This window comes from Fundulus heteroclitus, chromosome 9 (genome assembly GCF_011125445.2).
Source record: "Fundulus heteroclitus isolate FHET01 chromosome 9, MU-UCD_Fhet_4.1, whole genome shotgun sequence".
NCBI classification, from domain to species: Eukaryota; Metazoa; Chordata; class Actinopteri; order Cyprinodontiformes; family Fundulidae; genus Fundulus; species Fundulus heteroclitus.
Genome location: NC_046369.1, coordinates 32,711,651 through 32,734,732, shown reverse-complemented (window position 1 = coordinate 32,734,732; position 23,082 = coordinate 32,711,651). Strand labels below are relative to the sequence as shown.

General features: G+C 39.6%; 1 protein-coding gene across 5 annotated transcripts in view; it reads right to left on the bottom strand.

Annotated features, from left to right (window-relative positions):
* Positions 1-19,263, bottom strand: part of LOC105925384 (cyclin-dependent kinase-like 5) — an 81,657-nt gene extending 62,394 nt beyond the window's left edge. The window contains exons 1-3 of one of the 5 annotated variants that reach the window (XM_036141513.1): positions 19,094-19,263; positions 13,217-13,438; positions 7,630-7,664 (exon numbers count right to left, since the gene is read on the bottom strand). In XM_036141513.1, coding sequence (XP_035997406.1) covers positions 7,630-7,664; positions 13,217-13,310 — 129 coding nt within the window. In that variant the 5' untranslated portion in view covers positions 13,311-13,438; positions 19,094-19,263. The remainder of the gene's footprint in view (positions 1-7,629; positions 7,665-13,216; positions 13,439-19,093) is intronic. The other 4 variants (XM_036141512.1, XM_012861193.3, XM_036141514.1 and 1 more) reach the window with 4 other exon arrangements.
* Positions 19,264-23,082: the final 3,819 nt, after the last annotated feature.

The following is a 23,082-nucleotide window of genomic DNA, read 5'->3' as shown; positions in this document are numbered from 1 at the left end:
TGAGAATGGATGCTGTTACTGAACATGGATGCTGTTACTAAGTGTGGATGCTGTTACTGAGCACGGATGCTGTTACTGAGCGCGGATGCTGTTACTGAGCACGAATGCTGTTACTGAGCGTGGATGCTGTTACTGAGCGTGGATGCTGTTACTTAGCGTGGATGCTGTTACTGAGTGTGGATGCTGTTACTGAGTGTGGATGCTGTTACTGAGTGTGGATGCTGTTACTGAGCATGGATGCTGTTACTAAGCGTGGATGCTGTTACTGAGCGTGGATGCTGTTACTGAGCGTGGATGCTGTTACTGAGCGTGGATGCTGTTACTGAGAATGGATGCTGTTACTAAGTGCGGATGCTGTTACTAAGCGTGGATGCTGTTACTGAGCGTGGATGCTGTTACTGAGCGTGGATGCTGTTACTGAGCGTGGATGCTGTTACTGAGAATGGATGCTGTTACTAAGTGCGGATGCTGTTACTGAGCACGGATGCTGTTACTGAGCATGGATGCTGTTACTAAGCATGAATGCTGTTACTGAGCACGGATGCTGTTACTAAGTGCGGATGCTGTTACTGAGCATGGATGCTGTTACTAAGCATGAATGCTGTTACTGAGCATGGATGCTGTTACTAAGTGCGGATGCTGTTACTGAGCAGGGATGCTGTTACTGAGCGTGAATGCTGTTACTGAGCGTGAATGCTGTTACTGAGCATGGATGCTGTTACTGAGCATGGATGCTGTTACTGAGAATGGATGCTGTTACTGAGCATGGATGCTGTTACTGAGAATGGATGCTGTTACTAAGTGCGGATGCTGTTACTGAGCACGTATGCTGTTACTGAGCATGGATACTGTTACTGAGCATGGATGCTGTTACTGAGCGTGAATACTGTTACTGAGCATGGATGCTGTTACTAAGCATGGATGCTGTTACTGAGCATGGATGCTGTTACTGAGCATGGATGCTGTTACTGAGAATAGATGCTGTTACTGTGCACGGATGCTGTTACTGAGAATGGATGCTGTTACTGAGCATGGATGCTGTCACTGAGAGTGGATTCTGTTACTAAGCATGGATGCTGTTACTGAGCATGGATGCTGTTACTGAGAATAGATGCTGTTACTGAGAATGGATGCTGTTACTGAGAATGGATGCTGTTACTGAGCATGGATGCTGTCACTGAGCGTGGATGCTGTTACTGAGAGTGGATACTGTTACTAAGCATGGATGCTGTTACTGAGCATGGATGCTGTTACTGAGCATGGATGCTGTTACTGAGTGTGGATGCTGTTACTAAGCACGGATGCTGTTACTAAGCATGGATGCTGTTACTGAGTGTGGATGCTGTTACTAAGCACGGATGCTGTTACTAAGCACGGATGCTGTTACTGAGCATGGATGCTGTTACTGAGCATGGATGCTGTTACTGAGCAGGGATGCTGTTACTGAGCATGGATGCTGTTACTAAGCATGGATGCTGTTACTGAGCATGGATGCTGTTACTGAGCATGGATGCTGTTACTGAGCATGGATTCTGTTACTGAGCACGGATGCTGTTACTAAGTGTGGATGCTGTTACTAAGCACGGATGCTGTTACTAAGCATGGATGCTGTTACTGAGCGTGGATGCTGTTACTGAGTGTGGATACTGTTACTAAGCATGGGTACTGTTACTAAGCATGGATGCTGTTACTAAGCATGGATGCTGTTACTGAACATGGATGCTGTTACTAAGCATGGATGCTGTTACTGAGAATGGATGCTGTTACTAAGCCATGGATGCTGTTACTGAACATGGATGCTGTTACTGAGCATGGATGCTGTTACTGAACATGGATGCTGTTACTGAGCATGGATGCTGTTACTGAGAATGGATACTGTTACTGAGCATGGATGCTATTACTGAGCATGGATACTGTTACTGAGCATGGATGCTGTTACTGAACATGGATGCTGTTACTAAGCATGGATGCTGTTACTGAACATGGATGCTGTTACTAAGCATGGATGCTGTTACTGAACATGGATGCTGTTACTGAGCATGGATGCTGTTACTGAGAATGGATACTGTTACTGAGCATGGATGCTATTACTGAGCATGGATACTGTTACTGAGCATGGATGCTGTTACTGAGCATGGATGCTGTTACTAAGCATGGATGCTGTTACTGAGAATGGATGCTGTTACTGAGCACGGATGCTGTTACTAAGCATGGATGCTGTTACTGAGCATGGATACTGTTACTAAGCATGGATACTGTTACTGAGCATGGATGCTGTTACTGAGCATGGATACTGTTACTAAGCATGGATGCTGTTACTGAACATGGATGCTGTTACTGAACATGGATGCTGTTACTGAGCATGGATACTGTTACTAAGCATGGATACTGTTACTGAGCATGGATGCTGTTACTGAGCATGGATACTGTTACTAAGCATGGATGCTGTTACTGAACATGGATGCTGTTACTAAGGGTCTTCACTCAGTAACAGCATCCATGCTCAGTAACAGCATCCGTGCTTAGTTGCAGTACCCTGGGAAGCTGCTTGCTGGCTTCCCAGAGGAACATAGGAACCACTGAACAGAACCAGGAACCCTGCCTGGCTTCTAAGAAGGTGTTTGGCTTCATTTTTGAGTTTTCACACATTCCCTAACTCTCAGCAGCCATTATGCTGTTTCTACTCTCTGCAGAGATTCCAGTCTCACACCAGTTGCTCCTTTAAAATAAGTCAATTAAAACACTTCAAGTCTGGTCAAGACATGTCGCTGTTAGCGAGCAAGAAAGTTAGACTTCAAAAAATAACAGGAAGGCTAAACATATTATAGCACATATGTTCTGTTTTATCATTTAAAGCTTCCAACCTCTTAATCGGTCATGGAACACACCGGATTTGGAAACATTAGCAGCAATTTGGAAATCTTAAGAGTTAGTAATATTTGTGCACCAAACCATACAGGGAGAGACAAGTTAAATATGAACTATACAATGATTTTGTTTTAAAATTGCCACATAAACTTTTACAGCCCCTGCTCTCTCTCACACACACACGCTTTGGCACCAGCTCTGCTTCTAATGTATATAATTAACATTCCATAAAGACAGGAAGACCATATAAACTGTTTTTAGATCTTATAGTTTACCGCTTAAAGAAGTGTGTAAAACACGCATCAACAGATCAAACCTTGACAAATGTGTCACAAAAATGCAATCTTTACATTCTTGTTCAGTGTGCACACAAATACATCAACATAGTAGTATGTTTGCACATTAATATTAATAATGCAGTATGCATTCCTAGCTAGAGATTATGTTTTTGATATAATCATCTTCAGCATCTCAATACACTGAGCATCATTGCATGCTACCACACAGACAATAAAAAGGGTTACACCTGAACCCTCCACATTCTGACATCAGCCATCTCATTCTGTCCCATCTTCACGCCATAATCATCCCAGCTGCCTCCTCTCTTCATGCACGCATCCTGTACAGCAGATGCGGCGTCCGCACGCTATAATCTCCCATCTCTTCAAATAGATTCAGATTATTGGGAGCAAACTGCTGAGAGTACGTTTGAATATTTGCTTCCTTTTTATATCTAAATCCACACATTCTTTTCATCCAATCATTATAATTAAGAGTGTATGGATTCCAAAAGAATGAGCAGCTGCAGATTAATGCAGAAACTCCCTTCTCTGGCCAGAGCAGTTCACAGTCCACGGACGCAGCATCTTTAACCCTCTGTGGGGTTATGTGTTATCCCACAATGGCAGTATCATGTGTTTTGCATGTGTGAAAGTATGTGTTCGACTGCATGCTATTTCTGTTCCATTCGTGTGCACACATAATTATGCAGCCTGGTTCTGTGAGTTAGCTCTTAGAAAAACATGGAAGTTCATTCACACAAACAATGCAAATATTTTCCAGATGGCGGTGGTCCATATTGATCTGCGGCCAGGGAATGCATCCACACATGCTTTAACACGCCACAGATACAAATGGGTTCATTTTTAAATGTCCGTAAAGCGCAATAAAACCCAGAAAATATGACCCAGAAGGCCAGAATCTAGGGGGAAATGTTCTATCTTTCAAGTAGATGTGATCTTTTTTTAGCACTTTACAGACAATGAGTATTTGAACCATTTTACGCCCATTGTTGGTGATGGATTTTTGCGCAAGTAAACACAACAAAGCAAGCGCGACGGAAAGCAGACTCCATCTGGTGTGTGAACCAAAATGAGGTCTATTGATGTGCATTCTGTTGTTTTAAATGGAGACATTGGCATTTGCAGCTGCCTGGTCGTGTGATCAATCAGTTTGAATAATAAAGCCCAGTAATTACAGGCTGTGTTTTCGGCTTACTCCTGTGCTTCTTCTGTCTTTCCCTCCCCACCATCTTTTCACAATGCTTGCTGAAAAACAAGTGTTACATTTCTTAGATTTAAGCTAACTCCCTGGCATTGAAAATGTGGCGACACTGAGTAATATCGTTGATGCGACAATGTAATGAGGGCAGACGCACAGTTTGCCGAACGAGAACAAAACCATCAAGAACTTTGATTAAGGAGGTTGAGAAAATGTTTTGTCTCCTTTTTGCAGATTTCTGTAAGTAGGAGGCAATTCCTCTCACTCATATTGGATTGCTGTCAATTTCTGCCACAGCATCTTCCTTTAAATGAGCTGAGATGACAAGGCTGTTGCTGCAGTGTGGGCTGTCTACTTTTCATGGGCTTCCTATTTTCTTTCATGCTGCAGTGGATGTGTCCCCGCTTTTCAGCTGAAACAAAATAAACGGCAAAAAGACAGACTAGGAGCCATTTTGACGTAAACGAAAACAAGAGGAGGAAATTAAAATCACAGTTTAACAAAGCAGCTCTGTCTCATACAAAATGACTACGACTAGTTTTCAAGCACTCAAGCGTTCAGAAGCATTTCGGTACTTTTTTACATAATGATTTAATGTGGCTGATCATAGAACACTCAAAATACCAAACTCAAAGTATAAGTTCCTGCTTACAAAAACTTTGCTGATATTACAAAACCACAAAATGTTGCTTCCTGGACTCCACATTTCAAAAGCAAACAAATCTGTCTCTAGTGACGGTATAAAGTATTGACATCAGGTTTGTAAACACCATGTTATGTAAGCACGCGTGTACTGATCTGATAACAGGTCTACCACTACGGCTTTTCAGAATGTTCGGCATGTGAGTCCCTGACCGAACTGACTTCCTGATACCTGTCGATGTCCCAAAACTTTGCCGTCCGCATTCCAGAGAGCCATGTGGATGCACTTTAGTCATGTATGTGACACTTGAAAAACTGGACTGCAAGTTGTGCACATTATTTTGTTGATCTAACTAACCTGTATTTTCAAAATATACCAACTTTCAACCGTTTCAAAAAAGTGACTATCGACTAATGTAGTGCCTTCTGCTGGTGTTGTTAACGACTTGTGAAAGTACGTACCATTCTTACTTCTCTCACTTAGTATCTAGACTGGAAATTAACCATGTATGGTCAAAGCAGGATGTAAATGTAAAATATTCTTTGTCTAAAATAAATCACTAGTTGTAGGTTTCAAGTAGGGATGCAAGTTATCGATTAATAAGTTAATCTAAAGTTCATTGATCTTATTGATGGACTAATTATTAATTTTAAGCAGCCATTTTCTTAAAAACTCTAGTTTTCTCTTGTGTCAGGAGGGCCTTTCCAAAACATGAAGTGCTATTTTTTTAAATAATAAGCTGAGTTTTAAAATTGCCACATCATTATATTTTAGTAGTTTATTGTGCCACCTGTATTAAATACTGACTCAATAAACAAAAATTGTGGTTTCTTACACATTATTAAACTTGGATATATGTATAAAATATCACAAAATAGGAACCAATTAGGTTACTGAATAGAAACAAATACAGTGAATAGAATAAAATCTATTAAACACTAATATTCCCCACAAAGCCCTTACCATCAACTGAACTTTTGGCATCATTTCCTTTTCTATCATGTTACCATTTTTTACATAATGCCCTCTGCTTTTCTGTCATCACATCCTTGCCTTCTGAGCAGATCGGTGAGTTTTGGTTGAGACGTTGACTCTGCTCCACCATGCAGCCCAGCTGAATGGGAGCTATTCAGCTGACAACTTAAGGAGCTTGCTGAGCGTTTATATTTAAAAACAGAACCTCATAGAGAGCATTTTGCATCCTTTTCGTCATTAAACAGTGCAAAAACAATCTCACTGAAGAGTTAGCAACAGTGGAGGTGTCCCAGGTAAACTGCACAGAGAGCAGCAAAATACTATTCATTAAATTAATGAAAATAAGAAATTAATAAAAGTTTAGGAATCAGAGGAACAACTTTGTCTAGTAGTATTGCTTGCACAAGAGTAACTGGAACAGCACAGACCAATGTTATAAACTACATTTTCAAATAATCATATTACAGAATAGACTAAACATGCCAACATTAGCCTTGCACTTCAACAAAGTAGGACTTTGGATCAAGCAGCATCATAACATCAGGACTGAAAAAATCGCTGTCACAATGGTTCCCTTTCAACAATGAATCAAACAAATAAAAGCATATATGCTGAAAGTGCTAAATGACCCCACAAACTAGGAACCACATGTTAGTTTATTCACATTGATCTACACTCAAAAATGCGGCGCAATGTTTAGAATAGGAAATATATCTTTAGAAAGAAGTGATTATTCAATGATTACGCAATTTTAGCTAACACACTATGATGACATTAAAGAGGACATATCATGATTTTCAGTTCTTTGTCAATTTGAAGTTATACAGTTGTGATCCATATAAAGTAGAACTGCTATGGTCTGAATTCCTCGTTAATTTACCACCACATTCCTCCTTTTTACCCCTGTTCTGAGGTGTGTCTGAGAGCAACTCGTTTAAATCTAAAGGAGGCACTTCACACCCCGCCCCCCCTCCACTCCATTTGATAAGCCATTTTTGTAGTATGCTGGGGGACGGTCTTATAAACAAACAGTTTCAACAGCAAACTGGCTTAAATCGGAGGTAACCAGACTTTCTCTCAGGGTTTCTGAAGCCGTTTTGACACCTATCCAGGAGTCAGTTTTTGCGGCTCGCACTTGAGCAACTCTTGGTTGAAGCGCTGCTGTTTTTCACCCATCCTCCTAAGTCAGATGCAAATCAGATACTGTTGTCATGACCCTGATAACTGCACAGGCATGATGCGTTACAATTTGGGAGCAAATTCAGTTATCAATTATATATTTAAAATTCAGTTAAATATAACTGAACAAATACAGTTATTTGGGAACAAATTCAGCTCCACACGGCTCCGAGCATAACCTGAATCATCTGGCGAGGGTCAGGTTAAGCAGCACCTGGACAGACTAAATTAAATTCTTCTGCATTCCTAGAGAGCATCACAATATTAATGTATACCATGCAATGCAGATCAAATGTGGTGTGTTGCTTTGCAGCATAAACAAGGTACTTGTAGGAATATTTGTCAGGGACTCAGATTAGGGACAGGTACAAAAAAGAAAGTCCTGATTGGGACCTCCCCCGTGTAACCAGCTACTTTAATGTGAAAAATGCATGACATGAATATGATCAAAGTTTTGACCTTACCTTGTGTCTGCACTTCAGAACAACACCATATGCACCTAAAATGGAAGCAAAACATGTGAATAACAACCAATCACAGATATTTCTCCTAATCCTGCATTCAGATGAACTGAACAGGCAACAACATCCTCGAGCCGATAAAAAAAAAAAAAAAAAAAAAAAACACTAAACAAATGTATACGTGGAAATTCTCTAAGGACATAAAATGCAATGGTCAAACTTTTGAAGCAGGAGTTGAAGTGTCTGAATGCAGCACAGTATTTTAAATCCTCTTTGTCATGCTTCCTACGTCTTGAACATGAATTAAGAACCTCTTCAACCCATAAAAGCACAGGTTGTTCGGTAAGTAGGACACAAGTGTTGGCAAGCTGGTGTGGTTCTGATGTTACCGCCCTGGCAGTCACACACTTGTGTCCCCTGAGGCTTCAGGAGAAAGTTTTGGACCGAGCAGGCTCGATGACAAACTGCTCTGTGCTCTTTCTCAGGGATGTCGGGGGTTGCAGAAAGCTATCTGTCTCAGCGGGATGCTGCTCTGATACCCAGTAAACGCATCCAGACTGACACAGTTTACACATGTCAGATATAAAACGGTGAAAAGCAGCTTCAACGTGCCAAGGATAAAACCTGTGGTAATTGATACAGCAGAGTTTTTATTCTTTCTCATTTATGATTAATTGCAAAAGCTTTTTGTGTTCTTAAAGCTAAATAACAAATGCATGAAATAACAAAGTACTCACTATAATAGTTTCTATTTCATTTACAAATTTACATCAAGGCTTATCCACTAACATTTTTACTTTGAGAAAAATGCTTCTTTGATAACGTACAATGCTATAAATTGCTTCTTCCTAATCACCAAGCTTCTCTTAGATACAGTATCTTATTAGTTTTATTATGTTTAGGTTGTAGCAACACAACCACAAACTTCAATGCATTTTATTCAGATTTTATGCTACTATAGACCAACACAAAGAAGTGCATCATAATAAGTAAAAGGTAAATGATGCAGCGTTTTTATGTTTATTTTTTACAATATAAGTCTGATAGTTATACAAGCATATGTATTGGGGTATGTCTCTGCAATATCTGCACATCAAGAGATTTGTACCAATTTTTTTTATCTAAATACCTCATATTATATACACAAACATTTTAGTCCCCAGCCTTTAGCTGCGTCTACCAGGTTTTGCATCTTCCAGAATTGTCCTGTAATAATATGCTCCATCCATCTTGACATCATCTCTGACCAATCAGAGCGGAGGGTGTTCCCCACACCATGATACTTTAGTTTTCAGTCATACCTAAAGTTTTGGCTTGGAGCAAAGTGCAACCGTATCTTCAATGAAGGTCAGATTTATTGGGAAACACAACTATTACAGTTGTCCCATGAACAGATTCTCCCACCTGAGCTGTGGATCTCTGCAGCTCCTCCAGAGCTACCACTGGGCTCTTGGCTGCTGCTGTGATTAATGCTCGGCCTGTCAGTTTAGGTGGGTGGCTTTGTGTAGCTAGTTTAGCAGCTGTGCCATACTCATCACATATTTGAATAAAGGGTTGAACAGAGCTCTGTGAGATCTTCCTTCAAGGCTCGGGATCTCGTGTTACAACCCAACCCTGCTTTAAACTTCTCCCTGACCTCTCCGCTGTGTTCCTGGGTCTTCATGATGCTGTTTGTTCACTTATGTTCTCTAACAGAACTCTGAGGCCTTCACAGAACATGTGCATTCACACTGGAAATGAATTACACATTGGTGGAATTTGATGACTTATTAGGGGACTTCCAAAGGTAATTAGTTGCACTGGATTTTATTCTGGGGGTGACAAAGGAAAGGGGGCTGAATGCAAATGCAAGACAAACCTTTATTTAACAATACTATTTATAAAATACTTTAAAGCTTGTGTTTGTAATGTCAATGGTTAAGGGGTGTGAATACTTTTGCAAGGCACAGTAAGCAGTCTCCACTAGGGCTGGGCGATAAATCAATTACATTTTGTTTTCCTTTTTTCACCTCTGGAATATTGCCAATATTAGAAATATTCTGTCCAGGAATGATGCTGAAAAAGGCTGGACTATTGTAATTCTTTACTATCAGGAAGTCCACAAAATGCAGTTCAAAGCCTTCCGCTGATCCAAAATGCTGCAGCAAGAGTTCTGATGAAAATCAACAAGAGGGTTCATATTTCTCCAATTTTAGCTTCCCTTCATTGGCTTCCTGTTAAATCAAGAATAGAATTTAAAATTCTTCTTCTAACGTATAAAGCCCTTAATAATCAAGCTCCATCATATATCAGAGCTCTGATTACTCCGTATGTTCCTAACAGAGCACTTCGCTCTCAGACTGCAGGTCTGCTGGTGGTTCCTAGAGTCTCTAAAAGTAGAATGGGAGGCAGATCCTTTAGCTATCAGGCTCCTCTCCTGTGGAACCAACTCCCAGTTTTGGTCTGTGAGGCAGACACCCTGTCTACTTTTAAGACTAGGCTTAAACCTTTCCTTTTTGACAAAGCTTATAACTAGAGTGGCTCATGTTACCCTAAGCTATCTCTATAGTTATGCTGCTATAGGCTTAGGCTGCTGGAGGACATCAGGGCCTATTTCTCTGACTCTGCTGAGTTCTACTGTTCTCCAGTTTACATTGCTTGTTGTCATTTCAGGTTTTAACTTTTTGTTCTCTGTCATTTTTTTCTTCAGAGTAGGTACACCTGGTCTGGCGTTCTGTTAGCTGTGACATCATCCAGGAAAGACAGATCACCTGCTATTACCATCTAATATAGAACAGATTCCTGGATCAATGTGTGCTTCTGTGCTTTCTGTGTCTCTGCTCTGTCTTCTCTAACCCCCAGTCAGTCGAGGCAGATGATCGTTCACGCTGAGCCTGGTTCTCCTTCCCGTTAAAGGGGAATTTTCCTTTCCACTGTCACTTCATGCTTGCTCAGTATGAGGGATTGCTGCAAAGCCATGGACAATGCAGACAACCATCCACTGTGACTCTATGAGTGAATGCTGCTTGTCAAGACTTGATGCAACCTACTGGGTTTCCTTAGATAGGAAATGTTTTGACCTATCTGTATAATAAATAGTATTATATTTTGCAAATGCACTCATTAGGCTTCCATGATGAAAATAGCCTGCAATGCTGAATACATGTTTCGGAAAATATATTTTCAAAATATTGTAAAGAGGAAACTTTTTTTTTTACCATAATACAAGGCACTTTAATTTACTCATTTACATTTATTTCAAAGTAGGCTGACAGGAAAGGGGGTTTGAGAAAGGAAGACATGCGGTAAAGGACCTCAGGCCTGAATCGAATCCAGGTCAGCTGCGTCGAGGACTTACTATCCCTGCGCCTTTGGAGCACGCCTTTACTTTTCCTTTAAGTTATATGGAAGTTACACAACTGAGGCGACGCCTGTTCTTAGCACATTGTGTAATATCTCAAGTAGCAAACGTTTTGTTATATTTTCATTGTTTACAACAGCAGGACTGCCATCTTGTTTTACAAGCATGTTTCACAGCTTGCTTTTAGTTGCACTTTAAATTCATGTCAACTCCTCCGACAAAATGCTTGACAGAAAAGCAAATTTTTCAAATAATTTCTTTATTTTCTTTTTGTGAAACGAAAAGGAGGGGGGAAAAAAATCTGTTAATTGGGTTTGGTATAACAAAATTGGAGATTTTATTTTTAAACCATATCACCCAGCCTAGTCTCCACCAAGGAAAAAAATATATTTTTAGATCACATGTTCTAAAAGTTCTAAAACCACCAATTTATTTCCAGATAACCACCCCCTTCTTTAAAAAATAATAAACACAAAAATAAAGATACGGTAAATGCTTACATAAGAGTCCATTTAATTGCTGGGGCTAACCTACATAAAGCACTTAGCCCTAAATCATTAGCCAAATTGACTGAACTCACAATCAATGGGGGGGACGTCAATAACACGGGAACCATGAGTGTGAGGGCAGAGGCTGAAGCTGATGTGAGACAGATAAACTGGTACAGCTTTATATTTTAATGTGGCACTAAAAGCACCGAGTTCCTTCCAGAGCAGCTCGTCACTGAAGAGGCACTCAGCTTTTAAATTTCTAACTCAAAGTTTCCCTGTGTCCTCTAGTGGCACATTATACACACGTTCTAAATGTCAGTGTAGGAGCGTGAAAACTGGGACAAGTGGGCGGCCTCACTTCAGGGCTGCTGCAACTTTATACTAAACCGAGCTGCTCGAGGCCAAAAAAAACAAACCAGAAGCAGCTTTTCAGAGGGGCCGAACTTTCAGACCACCATGGACCACTGAAGCTGACTACATTTCCACTGTGGATGTTGTATAAATATTTTTATATGACATTTAATGTCATGCAAAGAAACCAAGTAAAGCTTTATTTAATGGATTATAGTACCAAGACATTGTGCCTTATGTCAAATTGAGATCTTTTTGATTATGTGCCTATTTTTAATGTAGGTGAGTTTAAAAATACTTCATAAAAAAGTAAAATTTTCAGGGATTTTAACTTAGTGATAAATCAGGGAAGGATTTAACACTAAGTTAAACTTCTTTGTGGATGTTTACTTAAATCATATAAGAATAGCATCAAAGTAATAAAAGTGCTCATTTAACATTTTCACATTGTTTCAGCTTATAAGAACAAACATCTATGTAAATTCATACATATATTTTCTGAATCTTTTACATTGGAGACCAGGACAACATGGCACATTAAGGGTGAAGTAGAAGGAAAATGATACATGCCAATACTTTGCAGAGCCACATTTTGCTGCAATTACAGCTGCAACCTAACCTGGGATATCTCTCTCTATCACCTTTGCACATTTAGAGCAGGAAATAGTTCAACCTTCTTTCTAAAAACAACTCAAACTCAGTCCGACTGGATATGTGAGAGTTACGTTTCAGCTCAAGCTGGGCTAGATTTGTTGGATAACATAAAGAGTCAAGTTTTACTACAGGTTCTTAAGGATTCCCAAAAGACTCCCCACAGCATGATGCCACCACCACCATGTTTCACTGTGGGTATGGTCTGTTTGCTGCTAGTTTCCTGCCACACACGGGGATGCATTACCTTCAGCATGTAGGCCAAACAGTTCCTTTTTGGTCTCCTCTGAGCAGAGCTCCTTCTTCCACATATTTGCTGTCCCCTGCACGACCTGTGCCAAACCGTAACTGGGATTTCTTATGGCTTTCAATCAGCAATCGTTATTGTTTTGTTGCTCTTGCACAAATTAAAGATTTGTGCAGTGAATGACTACCAATTGTTCTGTTGACGTGTTCTCCTACCTTAGCTATGGATCTCTGCAGCTCCTCCAGAGATACCACGGGCTTCTTAGCTGCTGCTGTGATTAATGCTCTCCTTGCTCTGCATTTTTTAATGTAAGCGGGCGGCCATGTCTTGGCATTGTGCTATAGCATTGCAAAGCTGGCCTTATGATTCTATGATGCAGCCACGTGCTTCACTCTGTTGTGCTACTTTGTTTGATCTGCCACGTAAAATCCCATAACGATACATTCAAGTGGTTGTGACCACTTATTCTTTTTGAACATAAAATACTCCAAATAAGAAAAGCATCCTTACCTTCACCCACAATCCCAAGGACTTCAAATTTATTCATTACATCACCGATGTCAAGGATCTTCATGAAGTCAAAGGTATGATGTTTGAGGTGCATGGAGCCCAGGCACTGAGGCCCTGGCTACAGGACGGCACGAGGCGGCCAGCTGGTGGCCCCAGGGATGTGGACATCTGCTGTAATCCATAATGTGCCACTCATGTCTTTTTCCAGCTGCTCGTCTTCACCTGCATAAAAGCAGTGCACCGAAGTAAATTAGTTCAATTATCTTTAAAGGTCGCTGTCCAAATTAACTGGGAAATCTGTTTATACTACAATGATCCCAAAATCACAAAAAGCCTAAATTCTAACTACTCATGAACCGGTTAGTAGTCTTACCGCATGCTAAAGGTAACAGTTTTTTTCAGAAATACTAAAGTTCTCCATCATACTGTTCCTATGGTTTAAAATGATTGAAATGAGATCCCAGAGAAGGTTTTGTCCAGTTGTACTGAGGAGCGACTCAGTCAGTCCTGCCACTCCACCACATTTATTCTGCAACTAAATTCATTACACAGTACTGTGGTCTGCTGTCAGACTTTATGACTTGAAATGAGTCCATTAGCTGCTAAGGACTATATGCACACTTAAGCCCCTCAGTGGAGTGTTGTTGTGGGGCAGTGCAAGCAACCTTTAAAAAAAATAATAAAAATAAGGAATGATCAAGTCTTGTTATGTCTGTGTATTATGTGTACTTATATGCATTCTGAGCTGGTGTCTGCCTCACCAAAATGTAATTATGGTTACACATAGTGACAATAAAGCTTCTTGATTCTTGATATTTTGCTGTGCACTACCAATCATCTGGCGTAAAAATGCCTGCTACAGTTCTACCCCTGCCCACAAAAAAAGGAGAAATTTGGATGTTTGGAGTTTTTTTTCTAGTCATGAATAACCTGGACAGCTCTGGTTCAAAAACTCAGATAAGTGTCACCTGTCCCTTGTAATAAGCTAACACTATATTTTATAACCACAGCTAGCTAGCTAGCCACTGTAAACGTAGCACTCATGTGAGCACTGTGTTATCCCTTCTTCCTTTTACCTGCTTTTCTTTTCTTATTTTGTGCCTGAATGCTGTGAAAACTACTGAATCCCCTGCTTACAGATACACACGAACTTCAATGAAATCCAATTTAACCAGGAAGGCTTTAACATGGCGTCAGCCCACTGTTTGCAGCTGCAAACGCTTCAACGCGTCTGGAAAGGTGGGCTACAAGGTTTGGGAGTCTCAATTATGAGAACATCCGACCATTCTTTGAGGAGCGAGTTTGAGGCGTCTGCTGTTGATGCAGTCCAGAGTCGGCTCTGCTTGAGGTAAAGACTCAGGCCAGTCAAGTTCCTCCACACCATGCAACCCCTTGGTCATGGAAACCTATTCCATAAACTCTCCACACAATGTTCTTCAGCGTATCTAAAGGCCAAATAAAGTTTGGAGGTCTGTAAAAATTTTTCTAAAATTAAAATGCACATGAATGCATAAGAAAAGAATTAACTTTCAGTAATCATCTTTTTCTGGCAAGGTTAAGCTTAATAGGACACGACCTTCCGGCTACTGATCACTCTCTCCTACTCTGAGTGTAAAAGCAAGTGGGTTTGAAAGAATGATGACTGTGTCTCTGGCCTTGGCACGACAGCGGTAGATGTGACAGAAACACGTCGACTTGTGAGTGGTGGGTTAGAGCAAATGGAGGGGAAAAAAAAAAACGACAATGGAGCGAGACGGAGACGGACAATAATGATGCAGTGACCGGCGAGCACACGCAGAACCAATAAGCTGTGCCCAATCCAAGCAACAAACAAGTGTGATCCACTTGTTTATCCCCTGGCTGTGCTGCTTTTATTCAACATGATAATCTTCCAGCAGCATCTGGCCTACCTGGAGGTACCCCTTCCTGTCTTAGGATGGGGATCTTTTCTAACCTCCAGGCCTTTATCTGCTTTAATCCCTCATCAGAATTTTTCCAAACGTTCAGTACAGAAACATTGTTTACCCTTCCATGGAGACAGAGACAATTTGATCGATTTAAATCTCACCCAATCGTTTAGTTTAGCAATTTAGACTCCGCAAGAAAGAGAAATTACCCTTCAGACAGCTGAAATGAATAATATAGTGTATGTAATGAAACTGCTAAAACTTTTACGACATACGGATGATACCCAAGGGGTCGTGTGTAAACCATGGTGAGAAATGACCCATCCACCAAAGCAGGGTGTTTTTACTCCTGGTTATCATACTGTGAGAATCTCATCCTGGTCCATGCCTAACAATGAAGCCAATAACTCTGCGAACAGTTCCCTTCTGCACCGTTTTCAAACTGCAGACCAGTGAGAGATGGGCACAAAAAAAAGGATCTAAATGAGCACAGTGAAGGCTTTAATCACAGTCCCAAAAACCGGCGGATCCCACAGTTTCTAATCCTCTTTTAACAGACCTCCCTCGCCTGTAAAATGCCCTAATTATTCAATTTCCTCGCTCCCAGTTTGCAACGACAGCGTTCTGCCTCACAGCTAAAGTCTTAAGCGTTACCTATCATAACTGATTACATTATTAGAAAAAAAAAATTAACTTAAATAACACTGCTTCAGAGCCACAGAAGACATTACACAACACTGTCAAAACAGACGCTAGGGAACTCGAAACATTGAGTAACGCAGCTGACAAGAGGTTTACAGATAAAAGATGAAAATCTGGCGCTTCAGATACACAACAAAACCGGACTTCCTCTGGTTTTCCTACCTGTTCGGCAGAGCCTAACAGAGACACAAATATCCTTAATGTGATCAAAGCGCCTCCTCTGGTATCCACGCACTCGTTTACGCTTATTGAATCAGATAGGACTCCAGACACCACTTTCCCCATTTCATCTTCCCCTTGCTGGAGAGCTCAAGGACTTAGCCATTGCCTACTCACACTCCCAGTCTCCTACAGCTCTGTTGGCACCGGGGCCGCTCATCGCCATGCAGAACCTCAGCACCAAAAATAAACTCTGTCTCCCTGATCGCTTAAATATTGCTGTGTGGTCTTATCTCACTCAGCCGACGAATCGTCGATGAGGGTAAACTGACAGCAACTGTTGCCAGTCTTAAAGAGGGGGCTTAGGAAAGAATTAAATATATATATATATATATATATATATATATATATTTGTTCACCTGCAGTCATGTGGTGTTGTATCAGTTGGCACGCAGCCCATTTCTTTTCAGGGCAGGTTTGAGCCATCTCCTCGCAGGGCTCTCATCTGGAAGGCTTACATGATCAGGAAAAGCTTGGATCATTTATTTTTGTCTGTATCAACAGAATGACTCATGCGTGGTAATGGAGGGAATGTGTGGAATTCGCAGCAAAACCTGTTCATGTGGTCTGTCTTGAGTGCCAACAACCATGATGAAATAAATCAGTAAATGATAATTTTTTTACACATCATCGTTAACACGCAAGTGGACATGATAACATTTCATGCGTATTTACATGTATCCATTATTAAATGTATGAAAATCAATTTATTTGAATCGTAGAAAAGGACTTATGCAATTATTTAAATGTTCCTGTTTTAAATTCCCCCAACTTAAATCATTCAAGCTGCTGATTGTTTACCTGCACGGCACATTAAGTTTAGACCAATTATATCGAGGGCGGTTTTAACCCCGGCCCCAAACTGTGTATGTTAATACAGAAGTAAAGACAGTAAAAAATATATAAATGACCTCTATGATTGTAAAGCATATTTAACTAATTATATATTCACATTTTGATTGTATTTGTTGTTTTAAGCAGACCACATGCAGAAGGTTTATGTGTAGAAAAAAGTGCACAGAGCTGTGGTCCACTGTGCAACTTTAACATGCAACACCAGAAATAAAAACTAAAAACAGTGCAGACTCCCAGCTATCACTGAAGTCTGCTACTTAAGGAAACCTGAGGATCCTTATTCAGCTAAAAGGACAATGGAGAAAGAAAGGAGGATTGAACTAAAGGTCTGTCAGCATTTTACTGAATAACTCACCTGAAACAACTTCAGGTCGAATGTAAATACCACAAGTACTGGGGGGGAAAATTTCATTTTTATAATCTATCTATCCAGGCATTGGCTATACCTGATTATCCTTAATTAATTGAAAATAATCAATCCAAATTTAAAGTTCCCAAATACAACAAAATTACCATCAATTTGAAAAAAACTTCAGCGTTCAACGTCTAATAAAGTAAAAGCATTTAAGCTATCTGTTTCTCTTGATCGAAGAGAAACAGATAAAACCGAGTTATATACTGAACCAGTATTTTGGTGTATAACCCTTATCAACAACACATTTACAGTGCCTTACAAACACTTTGAACTTTTCCTCGTCGTGACCATAAAAATACATTTTAAGGTATTCTATCGGGATTTTGGGGGATAGTCCCAGCAGATGAAATGCATCTCCACAGGATGATGCCGACAACAACAGGCTTTGCTGATGGGGCACTCATGCTATTGCATTTCATTCGTTTGTTTCTGAGGTCGACATCGAACACATGAACATTTAAAGCCTTTGGCTACATTAAAACAGCCAATATTTTTGCAAGGCTTAAAATACAATAAGAGCAAAGCAAAAACTCAAGACTCATAAAGGCCCAACAATACATAAAACTGAAGCAACAAAACAAACAAACAAAAAAAAAAAAAAAACATCAAATCAAACACAAAAGGAAAATAAAAAAAATAAAAAGTTTTCTGACACACATAATCTTTGGCGAAGAATTTCCGTTTTGGTCTTACCAGAGCCTGTCCTTACATTTTTACTGTGTCCTCTACGGGCTTGTCACGAACATCGACACATTTGGTCTTTATCTGAACAGCAATTTTTTTCTTTCCACTCTTCCATAGGGGCCAGAGTTGTGGAGCACATAAGTGGCTATTAATGGTATGGTACCAGCTTATAAAAATAATCATGCCTTGTAGGTTTGCAGCGTGCAATCCTACCTTCCAATCAGTTTTTGGTGGAGGAGTAAATGAATTTAGTCATATCAGAGTGATACAAGAGTAAAAGGGGGCTGGAAACAAATGCATGCCACAGATTTGTAACTATGCAGCTTTTTGTAAACAAAGTCATTATGTTCCCATTTCACAATTACATGTTACTTTAAGTTGGTCTATCTCATCAAATCCCAATAAAATACATCAAAACTTGTATGTGTAACAGGAAATAACTATAAACAGATCAAGTGGTGGGAATGGATGTGCGAAGCCTGTAAGTGTTTCATGGTTTTATTTATGGTTTGAATTTTGGCACTATTGGGTCTCCATAAGAATCCTCGCACTTTTACCGACGTTGAAATGAATCACAGAAATTATAGACGAAACCGACGAGTCTGTATAACGACGTCGCAGCACGTTCCTGGAAGCTCCACCAAAGTAGTGCACAAAAAACAAATAACAATAATAATCCTGATGTAATTAAGATGCATCATTAGCTATTTAAAAAAAAAAAAAGACCTATCCGAGCATCTGACCTGCTCGTCCTGACGCCTTTCTGTGCTCAGCCTGCACTAAACATCAGGGCAAGCCGTGTGTGGGAGCGTGTGTTATGTGCGCCTTATTAGCCACCGCTGCCCACAGGATGCATAACAGCGCAGAGCAATCAATCCAACAAGTCAGACAGACAGTGGCAGAACACTAAAGACTTACAACCAAGTGCCTCATTAGCAGCTTTCTAACCTGCTCTCTCTCTCTGATTAGACGCTTACAGAAACACTTGTCTAGTCTGGTAACACTAAAAACATGCGTTACAATTAAAATAGCCCCTAAACAAACCGCAAGCTTAGGCATTTCTTTAATTTGTTCGTTTTGCCATTTTGAACTTACAGGTCTCGAGAACGGAAACTACTCACTCAGTCAGTGTTTGTGAGGAGGGGGGGTTCAAAAAAAATATGATGGAGCCGGGCCCTTACAGATATATCCACCCACCAACGACGTTGTTTTCAGTGCAGCAAGCGGCTACAGTAACGGGATCGTGCGGTTGACCAAGCTGCATGCGCATCGCCCAGGCAACAGCTTTGAGGGGCGCCGCCGTCGACCAATGAGAGCCGCTCAAGCGCTTGTTTATACGCACGCCCCCCTCCGCGACGGCCAATCGGGGAGCTCCAGGGCTTCGCGGGGAGACCGAGAGAGAGAGACAGAAAGAGGGGGGGAGAAGAACTGTGCTGCGGTCTGTGAGGGTGTTTCGTGTGAAGTGGGAAATTATTGTTTCAAATTCTCTATTACATAATTCACAAAATCACACCCTGCGTCCACTATGACAACATAATTCACCCAGGGGTCATTACAGAGGACTTGTAGCTGCAGGAAGCATATATTATAAATGTGCGGAGGCCCGTAAAATTCCTTCACGGTGAAATAAAACACTAAACCAAAAAAGCGCAGGTGTTTGCTAATGGCGTGTTAATTGTTTACCTTTTCCCTTACTGACAGTCTGCTCTGTGAAGGGGTTTTGATTGTATAATGACCTTTTTTGACTGATATTCACGCTGCATGAATGCGGAGCTGAACAGTCATAGATCTGATTGTACATAATAACTGTGGGTACAGACAGGACGCCTTGCATTTATTCGTACAGTTGGGAAAATAAGAAGCTCTGCAGCTTGCGTGTTTATGTTTATGCCTCATCTCAACTTGAGCATTCTCTGGTAAAACTTTCTCAGCATTTCTCCTAACTTATGCTGCCACCCTCAGGATCAGCAAGCTGTGTGCCTCGGTTTTGTAGGAATATTTCCTCACCTATGGCCTTTTTTCTAATTTGGATGAATAGGTAAAAGGTTGCCTTTGGTTAAAATGAACTCATCAGAGCCTGTTTTTTGTAACTTGAAAATCTTTATAATAATGTTGACTCCTAATAAAATGTGGATAATTACTACATGCATGATATTGAGAGTAATCCTTGCAGTGACAGCTCAGAGCAATCATTGTCGTCGTTTGTTTATGTTGTTTATGTTAGTGAGAATACAATACTTCCCGGTATGAATGAATAAGATGGTAATAATGAAAAACAATAACAAATAATAAAAACTAAATAAAACTAAATAAAACTCACCAGACAGGACCACTGAAGGAGCTACAACTTACTGGCTGTGTTTTTTCTTGTTTTTCTTGGCCCGGTGATTTTCTGTTTAACTAATGAAACTTAGTTGCTGCCATTAGTTACTGTGTGGACTTAGATTTACTTTCCAATAAGAAACGTTTTTTGAACCACCCTTGGTTCTGCTGCAAGTTTTTTTTCCAGTTAAAATGCATTTGTTCCTTTCCACTGTTACCACATGCATGCACAGTATGAGGGATTTAAGCAAAGTTGTGCAAAAATCTTTAAATTATGTTCTTATGCACGCACATATTCTTACATAATTTAATATGAAACAGCCCCCAGACATGAACTGGCATATGCACACATAAAAATATGCATACAAATGGTATTTGGGTCTTATTGAAATTAATCATGTTGTTATTGCACCATTTCTGTTAAACTGCCAATTATGTGAAGCATCTTTGAGTGTCCAAAAAGGCGCTATATAAGTTTGATGTACTGTATAATATCATTATTATTATTATAACTGTTCCTTATGTTATTCATATGTAACTCAGGAATATTTCCCACTGATTGAAAATGAGATGAGATAGGGGAAAAAAATATAAGTAATATTTTAATTTACAGATAAATACCTGACTCCGCTTTTGCAGAAAACAATAACAACAACAGAAATTGAAGCCTGACACCTGCACTGTGCAATATGGGAAAAACTGGACAGAAAAATAGTCGTTTTATGAATATATTTTAAATCAATGATTCTATGTACAAAATAATCTACAATCATGCCTTGTTGATGTGTTAGTTGGCTTCAGTGAACGTTATAGCAGACCGTTATATTTTCTGCTTGAAGTATTTCATCTGATAGCACACATTACACATGAAAATAATTACAAACATTTCCATGCTAAATTTTATACTTCACTGATTTAATGTATTGCTTTTGTCAACATTCTACAAATGTCACATTCTAAAGCTTTGCTGCTTGATTGAATTATTGTGATACTGTTTTATCAAAAGCATTTTACTACAATAATGGAGATATCCTAACTCTGTCCAGTTAAACTTCATCTTTAACACTAATAAACTGAATCCATACACTCCAGTGAATAAAAGTATTACCAATTACTTTTTTTCCACACTTGTGAAAGTGAGAAAGAATACTTGCACTCTCTAGCTTACCAGACCATGTAGGAAGAAGTATACAGTGCATTACAAATGTAAAAATACCTCTTGAAATTGTTCACATTTTATCATGTTACAACCACAAAGTTAAACGTATTTTATAGAGATTTTACTTGACAAACAAACACAAAGTTGATGTAGATTGAACAAATACATTTCTACATCATCCTGCATTACTTCTCATATTTTAAAACATAGATTCTGTATGATATGTATGATTTTTTTTTTTATCCGTGCCAGTTTTTTTTTTTTTTTTTTTTTTTTTACATTTGAAGCCGAGCTGTGCAGCTGTTTGCTTCAGACATGGAGCTGGGAAAGCAACATGATGAAAGTGCAACAAGCACTTTCATCATGTTGTGCATCTTCCACCTCATCCCAAGATGAAAGATGTACATCCATTAGTTATATGGAAGTAAGAATGTACAAGTAGCTTCTTTTTTTGCTATTGACAATACAGTATAGTTATCAGAAACAAAAATCTTGTTTGATTGGCAAACTATAGCAATAAAATATTTCGATGGAGATGGAGTTCTAACCTTAAATATAAAACATTTTTGTCATAAGACCAGTAAAAAGCAAACAAGAATATTGTATATTTACAAAACTGAAAACACAGACCCAATAGAGTTGTATAAAATTCAATACATTATTAAATATTGTATTGCAAAAAATCTGATTTTGACCATGTGTGGTAGAAGTATAAAGCAAAAGATAAATATGTGAAGTTTTTTCCCTTCATTTCAACTAAAAAAAAATATATATATATAATATAGGTTTTGATTATGTTGTAATAGTTTGTATAAAATGAATGTATTAGCTTGCATAAGGAAGAACAGATAGTGTGTCTGAAGAGAGATAAGACTGTGTTGTTATCAATTCGTGTTCTCAATGAATTTCTTTTTCACATGACACAGCTCTGACACTTTTCGCTTTAAGGTATTCTATCTATTATTATCAAACGGCGATAGCAGATTTTAATTTCTGTGGGGGGAAAAAGGTGGGAGGGGGAAACACGCCAGTTCCAGAAGAAACAGGACATAAATTGTGAATCACTTGCTGTTTGGTTAATGTGATGACGCATTGTTAGCTCTGAGAGTTCGCACCGAAACCTTTAGAAACTTTCCCAAACATCCACTGGTAACATCACGTCACTACTGTGTTCGTGTGTAAATTATTAATTGGCGCCTGTTCTCCATAAAGCGCGTTGTTTATTTGTTTGATCTGTTTTGTGTTATTGAAATTTGTTGTTGGAAGTTTTTTTTTTTTTTTTTTATCTTCTATTTAGATAACTGTGTTATGCTTGAGCGGGTTGTATAATTCCCACCACGTCACGTGCCGCGTTGACTCAGCAGTTTTTTTCTTTTCATTCACGAAGATGTTGTCAGAATTGCCTAAATAAAATGTACATCCATGTTTCCATTTGTTTCTGTTTTGAACCACAACAGGAGGAATTCACGACAAAGATTCTCTATAAACACATCGAAGAAAGATGGATAACTCGTTTCCATTTAGCGTATCCCAAAAGTTCTCCCTACGCAGTCCAGACGCTGATTGGTTGGCTTGAGTAAACCTATCTCTGGTTGGGTACCCT